This window comes from Candoia aspera, chromosome 4 (genome assembly GCF_035149785.1).
Source record: "Candoia aspera isolate rCanAsp1 chromosome 4, rCanAsp1.hap2, whole genome shotgun sequence".
NCBI lineage: Eukaryota > Metazoa > Chordata > Lepidosauria > Squamata > Boidae > Candoia > Candoia aspera.
This window is the reverse complement of record NC_086156.1, coordinates 1,187,167-1,202,089: the sequence shown is the minus strand read 5'-3', so window position 1 is coordinate 1,202,089 and position 14,923 is coordinate 1,187,167. Positions and strand designations below refer to the sequence as shown.

Genomic DNA, 14,923 nt, shown 5'->3' with positions numbered 1-14,923 from the left:
CGGTGCTGAACGAGTGGTGGTAACGACTGGTCCTCGGAGTTCCAGCCGTCCCAGCATCCCTGTGGTCATACGATGGCCATCTGGGAGCTTGGCAACCAGCTCTCACAACGGTTGCAGTTCCTCGTGGTCCCGTGATCGTGATTTGCAGCCTTCCCTGCCATCTTCCCACAAGCAAGGTCAATGGGGAAGCTGGCAGGGAAGGTCGCAAGTCGCTCGGGTCAGTCTCCCCAGCACGCACCCTCCCCAGCCGCTCTGCACTCACACTGCGCCTTGCTGACCACTCACGCACCCTCCCTGGTCACTTGCGCTCCCCCCCCACCTACCAACAGCCGCTTCTCTGCCTGCCAGCCTGCTTGCAAGCCACCCCAGACTCGCAACTGCCTGCCCGCTTCCCCGCTGACTTTGCTTGTGGGGAGCCAGCAGGAAGTCGCAAGGAGGTGCTCACTTAATGACCCGCAATTTTTGCTTTACGACGGCAACAGGGAGAGCCAGGATTGCCAACTCTAAGTAATGTGGTCACATGACATCGCACTTTACAACCACATCACTTAGCGATGGAAATTCCGGTCCCAGTTGCTGTTGTAACTCGAGGACTACCTGTATGGTTTGTCGAATAAACCAAAATTGGTACAAAACGTATGAAGCCTGGAAAAGCAAATGATATGATGGCTTAGCGTGATGTGGGAATCCAGCCCGTAAATCGTCCCTCACTTCCTCCCTCTCACCCCTGCTCAAAATCTGTCACACGCACACACGGTTGCTGTCTCTCCAAGCTGAGTTGCAGCTTTAAATCCAGACGTGAGACTCCGTGGCCTGAGGGTGGGATGCGTGCTCTGCATACAGACATTCTGAGTCCAGCCCCAGCGTATCTCAGATCCATCACTGGGAAACCAATTGTGACAGAGTGACTGGCAGAAGGGCCAGTTTTTAGGATACTGATTCTCATCTGATACAAAGAAACTGTATGTATTTGAGCAGGTCAAGACCTTTTCAGCTGACCAGTAAGCTTAACCAGGGGGGATTTGGAGGTGCCAAAAAGTGGCAGGTTGCTGATGTGCCTGAGCTGAGAAGGAGCTTGTGCCTACGTATCTCGTCCTCTGTTGTACAGTCCACGGACCGTTTTCCCCTTCCCCTGCCGCTGCAGTCCTGACAGCTTCTCTTCCCCCACTCCAGGGTTGGGGCCTGCTGGGACCCCGGAACGAGCTTTTTGACGCCGCAAAGTACCGCGTCCTTGCCGAACAGCTGGGCTGCCCTGACAAGAGGTGGCTTTCCGAGAGCCACTGGCGCTCCAAGTCCGGCCCTTCCCTGGCCGACATCTCAACCTGCTGGAGGCGGATGGAGCCTGAGGACCCCGTCCACCCCCTGGAGCACAGCCAGCTCCCCAAACCCATCCGAACTGAAGAGCTGGAGGAGGGGGAGCTCGAAGAGGGGGAGCTCGAAGAGGGGGAGCTCGAAGAGGACGCCATTGATGTCAGCGACTGTCTCTCCATGGCGCAGCCGGGAGCTCACACCCCTCCCAGAGACATTAGGTACCACCCCCGGGGCATCGGCCTGTCCAGGGGAACTCGCAAGCCCTTGCTGGGGACGGAGCTCTCAACGGGGGCAGGGGTCCCCAGAAGCCTCCCGCCTGGAACGCTCCATTGGCTGTTGGGGTGTCTCCCTGGGGGTCCTCCTCCATCTGCCTCTTACTTGGATCGTGGTAGCCTCGGGGAGAAGGGCCACCCGGCTTGCATCTTCCCTACTCTCCAGGCGATCAGAAGAAACAAGGACTCCAGCTGGGTCTTTGGCCACAGTGCTCCCTTGAAGGTGGCCCTGAATCATCTTGGGCACACTCTGGAACAGCGTTTCCCAACCTCTGCCACTTTAAGAGGTGTGGACTTCAACTCCCAGGATCCCCAGCCAGCATTAGCTAGCTGAGGAATTCTGGGAGTTGAAGTCCACACCTCTTAAAGTGGCAGAGGTTGAGAAACGCTGTTCTAGAATGCCAGGAGCTTCTGCTGGGCAATGTGATGCAACAGTTCAGCGCCTCCCTACTTGGGCAGCATGAAAGACCTGCTTGGTAGTGCTCTGGGTGGTCCTCCGTTGCCCCCAGCCTCACTCAAATGTGCGTCCCTCTAAGCTGTTGGTTAGGAATGTCCATCCTCAGTTTCCTGTTTCAGAGAAGAGTAAAAAAAAAAACAGGGATCTGGCCCCTGGGCTCCGGAGGGAAAAAAAAAAGAAAACCAGGAAGACGTGGTTGGGGGAGGTCTTGCTTATGGTTGGGCAGGGGGCTCTGTCTCATGGGCCACCAGCCGTCTCCAGGGTCCTCCCGTCACATTTGCCCCGTCTGTAACTGGCATCTTTAATCCATCTTATTTAAACACGGTTACTAATGCGCAGGCATCAAGCCCAGTGGGACAATGCTCCCCGAAATACAGCAGGCGCCGCGGTGTAGAAGCGCAGCAGCAGTAGGTGCTTGGAGAGGCTGTGGGGCAATGGAACCGCCAGAGGTGGCACCCTGGCTGCTTTTTTCCCCTGCAGGGATGGGTTCTCGCTGGAAATGGCAGATGACAACACTGCCCTCCGGGCACTGACTCAGTTTCCTCTGCCCAAAAACCTCCTAGCCCAGGTCATCCAAATTGCCACTTCTTCATCCACCGTCAAGGTGAGTTGCTACCCAGACGGGGTAATTCTGCCAGGGCTGGAGCGGAGAGGCCGGTTCCCTGAGGGGGTGGGACGGATCAGGAGTGCGGGAGGGGTGCGTGCAGTCCCTCCCCCCAAACCCATCCCTTTTGCAGGAGTACATGCAGTTCCGAACAGTTGGCACCAAGACGAAGATCTGCAAGCTGACGCTCCGCTGGCCGTGCCCTATGACCTTCGCTGCCAAAGGACGCCGCAAGGTGGAAGCGGAGAACAAGGCCGCCGCCCTGGCCTGCCAGAAGCTGAAGGTGAGTGGCCGGCATGGCAGGCGTGCTGGAGGAAGCCGGGCCCTGGTCAAGCCAGACCGCATCCTCTGCACTCAGAGCCCAGCCTTGGCCCTTACTTTCCTTTTGGCTCAAACAGTTAAAACATCCCCTCTCGGCAGCTTTTCCAAAGAGTCATTTCTGAGCTCCAGAGCTTTCCTGACGTTATTTTCCCTCTTCTGTGCATTGTGTCCAGAGGGGCACGTGCCATATTAGATGAAACAATAACTCACTTTCCATTTAAAAATAATTTTAACATCAATAGGTTAAAAGCTGTCATTCGGTCTATACTATACTGAATGAAGCAAAGAGGTTAAGGCAACGGGCTAGAAACCGGGAGGCTGCGAGTTCTAGTTCCGCCTGAGGCACAAAAGCCGGCTGGGTGACCCTGGGCCAGTCCCTCTCTCTCAGCCCAACTCACCTCACACGGTTGTTGTTCGTGGGGAAAACAGGAGGAGGAAGGAGTATTAGGGATGTTCCCCGCCTTGAGTCATTTATAAAAATAATAAAGGTGGGATTAAAAAAAAAAACTTTAAAAAATTCGCCTGCTTAGAATTTATTATTGATTTATTGCATTTTACTTCACGTTTGTCTGGCTGTACAATTGAGATAGCACAACAGGAGAGGGAATAATGCTGAACCCAGAAATACAGAATGTTTGAGCTCTCTGTCCCTCCAAAGGACAGACAAGGTTCTGCAAGCATCCTCTGGTCGCCACCTCCTTCCCCTTGCATATCCCAACCCTCTCCTGTGCTCCTTCTCTCCTCTCTCAGCTGGGGAGATAAATACCAAGCCCCTGCTTTATAACCGCCATTCGGAGAGCGTCAGCCCCACCACCTTCATCTTTACAAGCTCCAAAGTGCTGGGATGGGATGGGGGACAATGCCCCCTCCTGCCTTCCCCTCCCTCCGCCCTTCTCCCCCAGCCCCTCCTTCTTCCGGAGCCGGTCGGCGTCCTCACGGCCTGTTCCCATCCCCTGGTCTCCGAGCACCTGCCCTGACTCCCCACTGACTCTCGGGGAGCCCCATCTCCCAGCCCACCCGCTGCCTCACAGCGCCCGTCTTCCCGCCCAGAGCCTCGGCTTGGTGGACAAGAACAACAATCCCCTGAGCCACGCCATGTACAACATGACGTCCCTACGGGAGCTGGGGGAGAACCAGAGGAAGCCCTGCCACATCAAAGTCCCCGAGGCCACGCTGCGCAAGATCGAAAACTACCTGAACCACGTAAGCCTGGCTGACATCAGAGGGTCCCAGCCGAGGGAAAGCGGGGGGCATTGGTGGGGCTGGGGGAGAGCCAGGCAAGGCGGCACAGCCCCAGCTGGTGCCCCTCTGGTCCGTTGGCTGCAGGGCCAGGACTCCTGGGGGCGGGGGTTTTGCAAGAGAGGCCGCAGGTCACGAGGCCCCTTTGCCCTTCCTGTCCCCCAGTACCCTGTGGACAGCCGGGAGTCCAGGCCACGGCTGGCAGACGACATGATGAACCTGAGCAAGGAGAGCGGGGGGGCCATCAGTGACGCCATCACGGGCAAGACCTACATCCCCCTGTCCGAATCGGAAGAGGTGCGCCTCAGTCAGAACCTGCTGGCGCTCTGGAAGCGGAGGGGCACCTTGTGGCAGGACAGCCACCCCCTGCCCGTGGATTCCCACAAGGAAGCTCTCCTCTCCGCCGTGGAGCAGAACCCGGTGGTGGTGATCGCTGGGGATACCGGCTGCGGGAAGACCACCCGCATCCCCCAGTTGCTGCTGGAACACTTCATCCTGGAAGGGCGCGGCGCCCAGTGCAACGTGGTTGTCACGCAGCCCCGGCGGATCAGTGCCATCTCAGTGGCCCAGCGGGTGGCGCAGGAGCTGGGCCCCAGCATGAGAAGGAACGTGGGCTACCAGGTGCGGCTGGAGAGCAAGCCGCCTGCCCGGGGGGGGGCCCTGCTCTTCTGCACGGTGGGCATCCTGCTGCGGAAGCTGCAGGGCAACCCCCGCCTGGAGGGGGTCAGTCACGTCATTGTGGACGAGGTGCACGAGCGGGACGTCAACACCGACTTCCTGCTCATCCTGCTCAAGGGCATCCAGAAGCAGAACCGGCACCTCCGGTTGGTGCTCATGAGCGCCACCGGAGACAACCAGCGCTTCTCCCAGTACTTTGGAGATTGCCCGGTGGTCAAGGTGCCCGGCTTCATGTACCCGGTCAAGGAGTACTACCTGGAGGAGATCATGGCCATGCTGGGCCGGCATCGTCACTACGAGATCAAGGTGGGCGCTCAGGCGAGCTGGGAGGGTGCGGGGGGCACTCGGGTCTCCCTTTCACTTGCTCTGGGGAGGAAACGGGTGAGCAAGAGGTCAGGGGGCAGGCTGCCGTGGAGGGCAGGAAGCCGCATTCTAGGAGAAGAGGGGCTGATGTTCGCTGCAGTTCCAAAATAGTATTTGCCAGCTGCATCAACAGAGTGTGCCTGAAAAGGCTTCAGTCAGTGGTAGGCAAGCTGAATGCCAAGCTTCTGCTCTCCATGGGCACATCAAAACTGTAGCTGTGCCACACTCTTTGAGCAAGAGAGCTGCAGCAGGGTGGGGAAGGGAGTCTGGAGGAGAAACTGAGGAAAGGGGGCTGGGAGGATGAGTACGAGGGGGAGTGGGGGCTGGGGGCCCTGTGGCAAGAAGCGGAGAAGCGTGCTGGAAAGGTACCATCTCCTCTGAGCTATGGGCAGGTCCATTGCCATCTCCCCTTTCAAACTCCACCCTCCCCGTCACCCCCAGCAATCGGACGAAGAGTGCATCCTCGACCTTGAGCTGATCACTGACCTTGTCCTTCAGATCGATGCCCACGGAGAGCCAGGTGGGTCGCCGTCCCCCTCCCTCCCTCCCCCTCGGCCACTGTGGCTCGCCTGCAGCCAGTTTGCCTGAATCTGCCTGGCTTTGCGTGTGATGATAAGACGGCGGCTTGGGTTTGGGTCTGGGGGGTGAGGGGACCCTTGCCAGCCCTCCCCCGGTTACGGTGAATTCAGCCCAGCGTGGTTCGCGCTGCCTGTGGATCCCTTGGCTGTATCCCACGTAAAATGAAGCTTCGGGGGGGGGGTTGCCTGGGAGTGGGACGAGCCTCTAAAGACCCGCAGAATCAGGGAGCAGAAAGCAGCGTCGGTGGGTACTCAGCGCTGCTTCACACCTAGGCTGCTGCTCTCGGGTCAGAGTCCGAAGCCCGGGCGAGGCCGCCCGGCACCTTCCTAGGGGCGAGGATCAGACGGTGCAGGCGAGCCTTCCTCTCCTCGTTCTTTGCAGGCGGCATCCTCTGCTTCCTTCCCGGCTGGCAAGAGATCAAAGGAATGCAGCAGCGCCTCGTGGAAATCCTTGGATCGCACAACAGCCGCTATCTGATCTTGCCAGGTGAAGAGGCTGTTCTGGGTGGGGCTGGTAGGAACCGGAGCTCAGCTGCCTCTGGAGAGTGCAGGGCCAGCCTCCTTCCCCAGCAATTCCAGAAAGTTTGAGGACATCCCGACACCTACTGGGGAAAATGGGGGCCTGATGTCAGTCGTTGCTTCCCTCCTCCCCCCCACCGCGCCCCCTCTTTAGTTCATTCCAATATCCCAATGATGGACCAGCAGAGCATCTTCCCGCGTCCTCCTCCTGGCGTGCGAAAGATCGTCCTGGCCACCAACATTGCCGAAACCTCCATCACCATCAACGACATTGTGCACGTGGTGGACAGCGGGACCCACAAGGAGGAGCGCTACGACCTGAAGACCAAGGTTGGCCCGAGCCAGGCAGGCTCTCAGCCGTGCGCGTGGCTTCCCGGCCCTGTGGAAGAGGCCACGGGCTGTTCTTCCTACCGTGCATCCCTGTGATTAAACCTGTGGGTGCTGGGAAACACGTGGGAGGAGCGGGGTCCTTGCGAAGCTTCTTAGTAGTCAGGAGATTCTTTCCGGCCTTCGTTCTCAGCACTAGACCATTCAAGCATTCACACAGTGAAGTCAGGAGACCAGGATCGTTTAACTGTAAAGCTGCGAATTGGGAATTCCCGCTAAAACATACATTTAAAACTACATTCCCATGTCTGCCTCCCTTTCCCATGAAAGTATCTCACCCCCCTTCCCATCCAGGTGGTGTTGCTGGTGTATCTCTACTGGCTGGCCTTGATGTGAACCACCATAAATCTCTAGCCATAATAATGCAATTCACACTCCAACCCAACACCCCCTCCCATCCGGTGACAGGGCGCCTGCCCCATTGATAAGGAGGTGATGGAAGATGCTCCGATAAGGGTTCTGGGGACCTTTTGATCGGAGGGATCTGACATGTTCTTTGTTCCTCCCGCTGGTCATTTCCAAGGGAGACCCTCCAGCGTTGTGCTTGCCTTGGAAGAGCTTCTGCAGTCCCAAGCTATGGGGCTGTCGGGCACGACGCTCGGTTGAGATGGCAGCAGAAGGTGCCCCAAAGTGTTCATTCAGCCTGCTCAGTAGGGTTGTGTTTCCACCAGCAGGGGCCCGGTGGCAAATGTCCCTGGACTGCTTCAGCCCAGGACTTTGTGGCACCAAGCGGGCTCTTGCCAGGGTCTGAAGGACGCTCGACTGGCGGGCGGTCAGGCAGTGGGAGAGACGGTCCCCTCCTCTCCTTGCAGGTCTCGTGCCTGGAGACCGTCTGGGTGTCCAAGTCGAACGTTGTCCAGAGGCGAGGGCGGGCCGGCCGCTGCCAGTCAGGGTTCGCCTACCACCTCTTTCCTCGCAGCCGCCTGGACAGGATGCCCACCTTCCAAGTGCCCGAAATCCTGCGCACACCCCTGGAGAACCTGGTGGTCCAAACCAAGATCCACCAGCCGGAGAAGACGGTAAGCGGGGCGTCTGCCGGGCTGGCCTCGCTGGTCCCAGGACTGTGGAGCCTCCCCTGTTCTGCGTTTTCCCCCTTTTGCAGTTCTACAACAGAGCAGCCACAGCCTCGGCAGGCATGAACAGCACAGGAGGCGTTCCCAGGGCGGGTTTGAACCAGGCTGTGCTGTTTTAGAATCAGTTAATGCCAGAGGCACCCTACCAGGGTCCAAGAGCCCGTGGGCAGAAACTGCCGTCCCAGGGCTAAAACTGGACATACCTGTGCCAGTCTCCTTCCCCCAGCCGTGTTTGGATTATGCCAAGGGTGCCTGAAACTGGTGGCTGTGCGCGAAAGGCGACCATCTTCCAGCTTCCTACTCTGTACTTGCATAATTGGGCTGCATAGCAGATGGTCCTCCTGAGCCTTGAGATACGTCAAGAGGCGTGAACAGGCCCTTTTCCTTGCTGACCCCGAAGGAGCGTTTGGAGGCCATGCTCCAGGCTGTGGGCTCAGGGCTGCAGGAAGGGGAAGGCCTCACCCGGCACTCCTTGTCTGGAGGGGAGGGCTGGACTGTGCCTGCTCCTGGGCCGACCCTCATGCTGTGCGTGGTGTTGACTTGCAGGCTGTCGAGTTCCTCTCCAAAGCCCTGGACAGCCCTGACATCAAAGCCGTGGATGAGGCTGTGATCCTGCTGCAGGAGATTGGTGAGTGGCAGGCAATCGGGTGGGGCGGCCCCGCTCCCTTTCCACCCCGGGTTCACTCATGCCGAGTCCCTCCCAGGAGTGCTGGACCACCGGGAGGCCTTGACCACGCTGGGCAAGCGCCTGGCCCAGATCTCCACGGACCCCCGGCTGGCCAAGGCGATCGTGCTGGCTTCCATCTACCGCTGCATCCAGCCTCTCCTGCTCATCGTCTCCTGCCTCACGCGGGACCCCTTCAGCAGCAGCCTGCAGAACCGGACAGAGGTGGACAAGGTGAGGGCCCCTCAGGGTGTCAGCCCTTCCAGGTGGACCAGACAGGAAACACGACCAGATGAGCTACTTCTACTTTATTGTAAGGCTACATTGTCAGAATCTTGCAAGTCTGAAAGTGCAGGTCTCCTCCCTCCCTATTTATCGCTTGAGTGGTACGGGAGGGTCTTCCCTATGTTTCTTCTTTAAACTGTCACCCTCTCTCGGACTCCCTTTTATCTGGTCGTCCCTAGGCAGCATCTCTTCCCCCTGTCCTCCACGGTCGCCCTCACATTCTGTTGCATGGGGTGCTTCGGGGGGGGGGGGCTGCTGGCCAAATCGGGAGGGCGCCCTGTGCTTTGCAACAGTGCTCCTCCTCCTCCTCCTCAGGCCAAGGCCGTCCTGAGCCGAGAGAGTGGCAGTGACCACCTGGCCTTTGTGAGGGCTGTCGCGGGCTGGGAAGACGTCCTGCGGCGCAGGGACAGCCGTGCCCGGGATGACTATCTGCAGGATTACTCCCTCTACGCCCCAAGTTTGCGCTTCATCAACGGTGAGCTGCCACCCCCTTCAGAGCCCTCAGGTGCCATGAAGGAGCATCTCGGTGGGCCCAGTTTTGGTGTTCTGGAGTTGTAAACAAGCAATTTGCAGGGATAAAATGCACAGGAAGAGTGGCTGTTTCACACCCCAGACCAGTGTTTCTCGGCCTTGGGAACTTGAAGATGGGTGGACTTCAACTCCCAGAATTCCCCAGCCAGCATGGGGGATTCTGGGAGTTGAAGTCCACCCATCTTCAAGTTCCCAAGGTTGAGAAACACTGCCCTGGACCATAGCTCAGCTTTTCCTTCATCAAATGCACTTTCAGAAAATGGTGATCCTGCTTCCCCTGGGCTTTGTTTTCCCAGATTCCTAGTTTCTCTGCGGGTTGGGGCTGACCCTGGAGAAATTCCACCTTTCACCAAGCGGGAGAGCCGTAGCCCCAGCCCCGGGGGTGAAAAGAAGGAAAGACGGAAGGGCCGCTGCCTCCCTCCCTCCCTCCCTCCCTCTGGGATCCCCCCGAAATAGCCGGGGAGGCGCTGCTGGGTGCTCCCTCTCCCGGGTTTGAGCCCCCTGGCGTCTCTGCCCCCGCAGGCCTCGTGAAGCAGTTCTCCGAGAACCTCTACGAGGCCTACCTGGTGCCGACTCCTTCGGATTGCCTCCTGCCCTCGTCGGTGTGCAACCAGTACAGTGAGGAGGAGGAGCTGGTGAAGGGAGTCCTTATGGCTGGGCTGTACCCCAATCTCATCCAGGTGAGAGGGACCCTTCCCCCTGGGGGCAGGGCCTCGATCTTTGATGGCCCCTGCGGAGTCTCACCTTTGGCTCCGCCAGGCCACCGGGACAGCGCCAGCCCCCCTTTCTCCGCCTCTTGGCATTTGGCCTGCTCCAGAGTCCAGCCTGGGGGGTTCTCGGGCTGTGGCAGGCAGGAGCCTGTGGAGCCCCCAGAGGGAGCCTGGGAAACAGCGAGGCGTTCTCCTTTCCCTTCCGCTGTCGGTGAGGCTCCGAGCCGCCTTCGGTCCCCATCAAGGGACTTCTTCCGACAGCCTGCACTCTCCTTCACAAGCACCCCTTTTCCTGCAGGTCCGGCAAGGGAAAGTGACCAGGCAGGGCAAGTTCAAACCCAACAGCTACACGTACCGGACCAAGGCAGGGACCGTCCTCCTGCACAAGTCAACGATCAACAGGTGGGGGGTGGCCCCGCGTGGGGCTACTCTTGGCCGGGCGGAGAGCCGCGGCCGGTGGTGAGACGCCCTCTCGTTGTTCCCTCCAGGGAGTCCTCCAAGCTGTACAGCCGCTGGCTGACCTACTTCATGGCGGTCAAGTCCAACGGGGGCGTTTTTGTGCGCGACTCCTCGCAGGTGCACCCGCTGGCCGTGCTGCTGATGACAGACACGGATGTCCACATGCGGGGTGAGGAGCCGGTCCCCCTCCCCTCGGTGGAGAGAGCAGTGCCCGTTGCCGGGGCAACTGGGGCCTTATGCCCCAAACGTCTGGCCCTCTTCCCACTGCCCTGGCCATGTGGCTCAGACCACCCGGAAGGGATTTTCCTTCCCTCCCTCTTGGGCTGGAGCGTCCTCTCTCTTTCCCAGTCACATTTCGCACCCTTTGTTAGGGCTTTCCAGAGCCCTGCCCGTTGCACGAGTGCCCTGGAAGCAGCTCTCCAGAGAGCAAGGAAGAGGAATCGCTCCTTCGCCTTGCTGATCTGGAGCGCAGGTTGCAACCTGAACGGCTGCACAACGCTGGAGGCCACACTCCCTGAGCACCGGGGGCCAGGAAGGGGTGGCACTGAAGGCGCTCACCCTCCAGGCCGAGCCAGCAAGCTCCCGAGATCGGCTTGGCCCCAGGATGACCCAGGAGGCCAGACTAGACAGCCGAGGGTCTGGTCCACCCTGGGGCGGTTCTAATGCTGTCGTGTATTGCTGCTAAATAAATCCTGAGCCAGCGTTGTTACAGTCGGAAACCAGTGATCAGATGTGGAACCTTTGCCCCTAAAGTGATGATCCCGAGCATAAAGGGATAAGATTTCTGTCCAGCGAGATTTTCAGAATACAGGTAGTCCTCGCTTAACAGCCACAATTGGGACCAGAACTTTGGTTGCTAAGCAAAGCAGTCATTAAGCAAATCCAACCCAGCAGTCATTAAGTGAATCACATGGTTCGCCATTGATTTTACTTGCTGGAAGCCAGCCAGGAAGGTTGAAAGTTGCAGTCATGTGACCATGGGACGCTGCAACTGTCATAAATGTGAACTGGTTGCCAAGTGCCCGGATCATGATCATGTGACTGCAGGGATGCTGTGATGGTCATAAGTGTGAGAACCAGAAGTCGGTTTCTTCAGCATCATCGTAAATCTGAACCGTTGCTAAACAAATGGTCGTTAAGCGAGGACTACCTCTAAGAAGGGTTCCAACAGAGACGTGAGCCAGTGGTGCTGTGGGTCAGGCCGCAGCCGCTTGTCGGCCTCCCCAGGGACCACCCCGTAACCTCTCCCTGTTCTCTTCCCCAAGACGACGGCTGGCGCGCAACCATCTCCCTGGTGGACAGTGACCTGCTGGTGCTGGAAGGGGACTCCTACACCATCCGGCTCCTCCGCGACTTCCGGGCGGCGCTGTCCAGGATGGTGGAGACCTGCCTCTGCTATGAGATGGCGGCCATTCCCGGGGATCTCCATCACCAGCACAGCCAGCTCTTGGACATCCTGGTCGACCTCCTGAAAGGGCCCACAGGCAGCTTTGGAGCCTAGATCTGGCCACCGCCGAGGACCTGGACATGGGGACTTGTAATTTGTACAAAGATGTTGAGATATGTTTATTTAAATAAAGTTCTATTTATCCCTTGTGACATCATCTCTCTCATCCCAGAAGATTCCCGGGGCCTGATCTCCCGTGGTTGGCGTCGCCCTGCGGCAGTCGGGGAGAAAGCACCCGTTCCTCCCTGCAAGCAGTAGCGAAGGACGCCGGTCGCACGCCTGGAGATTTCCACGGACGGCGTGGTGGATGGTCCTTGTTCACTCCCTGCGCGTGGGTGCCCTGTCCCCATTGGGCTCGTGCGCAAGGATGGATTCTGCTCTGCCCGGTCGAGAATGGGCTGCCACGCTTCCCGGCTCTGAAGACAGCAACGCAAGACGGGCCGAACCTCGGGATGCGAGGGTGGTGGATCGAGGCTCCCTTGTTTGCCAAGGGGTAGGCTCAGAGCAGCGGCACGCAGCCCGTGCAAGACGTACGTTGTGCGCACTGAGACAGCACTCGCCCGGTTCAGGGGGAACGGACCGGAGGGGGCTTCGTGCTTTGCTCTTTGGGATTGCTGCTGTGCCAGGCCAGGCTGGAAGGCGCGAGCTCTTGCCAGGATTATGCAGGCAGCGCAAACTCAGAGGCATCTCTGCCTGTGGAATCTCAGCTAGGTTTCTGGAACTGGTTGCATTCCCCCCGAGTCAGGCCAGGCCTGGGAGAAGTTCCTGCGCTCCAGTTCAGTGGCCGAGAAGCCCCCCGGCCCCAAAAGCGGGCAAGAGGCTGCCTGGCATTCTTGTGGCTCGAGCGTTTGTGCCAGGCTGCCTCTCGCATGCAAGTCCTCAGCCCTTGGCTTGCTCTCCCTGAGGCCGTCGGTTGCCAGGCCCCAGGGCGAGGCACCCAGCCTCCTTGGGGCGGTGCCCGGGCTTTGTGGCAGATGCCTAACGTCCAAGCGGAAACACAACTGCGGATGGAAGGCAGGACCAGTGAACTGATTTACTAGCTCGGCCTTCTGGGGAAGATCCCCTGGACGCGGGAGGTGGTTTCACCGGCACCACTGGGGCTTGGGAATCCCCAGTCCCGTGTCCCGAGGCAGCCCATCCACCTTCCAAAGCGAAGCTCGCTGCCCAGTTAGTTGCCCTTCGTGCCGCCACCATGGCTTGGTTGCCCAGCCTTGATGATTTCCCTGCAAGAACACAGACGCATCTTTGCCCAAGCCGGGGAGAAGGAGGTGGCTCGCCACACGCCCCTTCCTCTGGTGCAGCTGGCACCTTGTGCCCCCCCGGCTGAAGACTGGTGTGTGTGCTGGCGCCCTCGGACTCCACCCGTGCCCTTTTGGCCAGGGCGAGGGGCAGCCGCTGGTTGCACCGGGACCCGCTGGAGGGCCCAAGTGCTGCTGGGAACATGCCCAGATCAACCCGTGACTCTGATGCTCGGATAGGCCAGTGCTTGTTACTTGTCCTGGAACCTTTTTACAACCTAGATTAAAGCTAATAAATGGGGTTAAAGGAGCAGCTGTCTTGGTTCTTTTGTTTGTGCGTGTGTGTCTGTGTGTGTGTGCGCCGAAAAGCAAGAGGCACCATCTTTTTTTCCCAAATGGCTGGAGTGGGGAGGATGCTAAGTGTCCTAAGGTTTTAGTGTGGGAAGCAGTCAAGAGTATTTTGCTTTGTTTTCGAATTGTAGGTCAAGAATTGCTAAACGTTGTTATCCATATAAATTACCACCCTCTCAGAAAAATGGGGTTCAGCTTTTGGCAGAACGTTCTGGCTTGGTTTGACAGGAGGAGGGAGGTGCACGAAGCCTCCAAATATTGGGAGGAGCCACATCCTCTGACTTTTTTTCCTGACCCTCTCCAGAGGGGTTTTGTAGCCCCCATTTTGGGAACCGTCTTGGAGTTTTTCTTCACTGTTTTTTCCAACGGAGGTGGAGGTTCTTGCCAAGCTAGTGCCTGGGCCCCTGGGGAGACCCTGCTTTGCCAGAGGGTGTGGTCAAAAAAGTCAAGATGGCACTCACAACAGGCCCCATCTGCCCCTGGGCATCGTGTTCTGAAGGCCAAGGCAGCCTCTGAGTTACACCCTGATTGCTAGGGGACGTCCTCAGCCGCAACTCAAAAAAGCTGACGGTGGAAAGGGGAGGGATGAAAGTTGCTGGGCTGGCCTTGTCAAATTTCATTGCTGGCTCCAAGGATGGAAGGTGGGCCTCGCCTGGACCTTCTGGATTGCCCATTCTGGGCTTGTGGCTGCAGTGACAGGCATGAGAGGTTGTAGAAGGAGGGGACCCTCAAGGGCGTCAGCCTGGATTTCTGTGAATTTTGCAATTCAGTTCCCAACTATTAGGAGATACGTACCCAATTAGGGAACAATGGGTGAAAGAAATCACGGAAAGAAGTTGAAAAAAAAGCATAGATAATAAAAACCTCATGTAGAAATACCTATCACGATAGGAGTGGATGGACTTTCATGCACATACTAAAATGCATATTTGCCAAATTCTGTGTAAGAGGGCCCAAATGAACTAATTCGGTAGGCAAAAAATGAACTGAACCAAAAAGAAAACAACCGATTTACCCACCTCAAAGTGAACAGCTGGGCAGGGCAAGGGGGACAAATCTCTTTTCCTTTAAGCGATGTAGCTTTCTAACGAAACAAACTACGACAGGGTGCGACTGGCTAAGCCCAAACCTAGCTGGCTGGCTTATGGTTCAGTTGGATGTAGCCAATTGTTCGTCCCGTCACGCAAGGGCCATGTTGGTGGTCACGCGAAGCGGTGTGTGGAGCTTTTCCGAGTATTAAACAGAATATCCCCTCTGTCAGCTCCCTTCCAACCGGTGAAAGATTCAGCCGGGGCTTGGGGCGAAGGACCCTCCCCACAAGCAGAGAGATTGAGTGGGTGGGAGGCATGTCATGCCAGTGGGCCACGTTGTAATTTGTTTACTTCGTGGCTTCAGAAGGTGGGAGCACAGAAGCCCTGCATCCTTTGCACAAATTC

General features: G+C 58.1%; 1 protein-coding gene across 2 annotated transcripts in view; it reads left to right on the top strand.

Moving 5' to 3' along the window:
- The window catches only part of DHX30 (DExH-box helicase 30), a 34,054-nt gene extending 20,610 nt beyond the window's left edge, over window positions 1-13,444 (top strand). For both annotated transcript variants that reach the window (XM_063303211.1, XM_063303209.1), the window contains 16 exons: window positions 1,174-1,529; window positions 2,521-2,644; window positions 2,778-2,927; window positions 4,016-4,168; window positions 4,370-5,188; window positions 5,687-5,765; window positions 6,206-6,310; window positions 6,497-6,672; window positions 7,542-7,748; window positions 8,349-8,430; window positions 8,507-8,700; window positions 9,067-9,226; window positions 9,805-9,962; window positions 10,291-10,394; window positions 10,481-10,620; window positions 11,717-13,444. In XM_063303211.1, coding sequence (XP_063159281.1) covers window positions 1,174-1,529; window positions 2,521-2,644; window positions 2,778-2,927; window positions 4,016-4,168; window positions 4,370-5,188; window positions 5,687-5,765; window positions 6,206-6,310; window positions 6,497-6,672; window positions 7,542-7,748; window positions 8,349-8,430; window positions 8,507-8,700; window positions 9,067-9,226; window positions 9,805-9,962; window positions 10,291-10,394; window positions 10,481-10,620; window positions 11,717-11,952 — 3,243 coding nt within the window. In that variant the 3' untranslated portion in view covers window positions 11,953-13,444. The remainder of the gene's footprint in view (window positions 1-1,173; window positions 1,530-2,520; window positions 2,645-2,777; window positions 2,928-4,015; window positions 4,169-4,369; window positions 5,189-5,686; window positions 5,766-6,205; window positions 6,311-6,496; window positions 6,673-7,541; window positions 7,749-8,348; window positions 8,431-8,506; window positions 8,701-9,066; window positions 9,227-9,804; window positions 9,963-10,290; window positions 10,395-10,480; window positions 10,621-11,716) is intronic.
- Window positions 13,445-14,923: the final 1,479 nt, after the last annotated feature.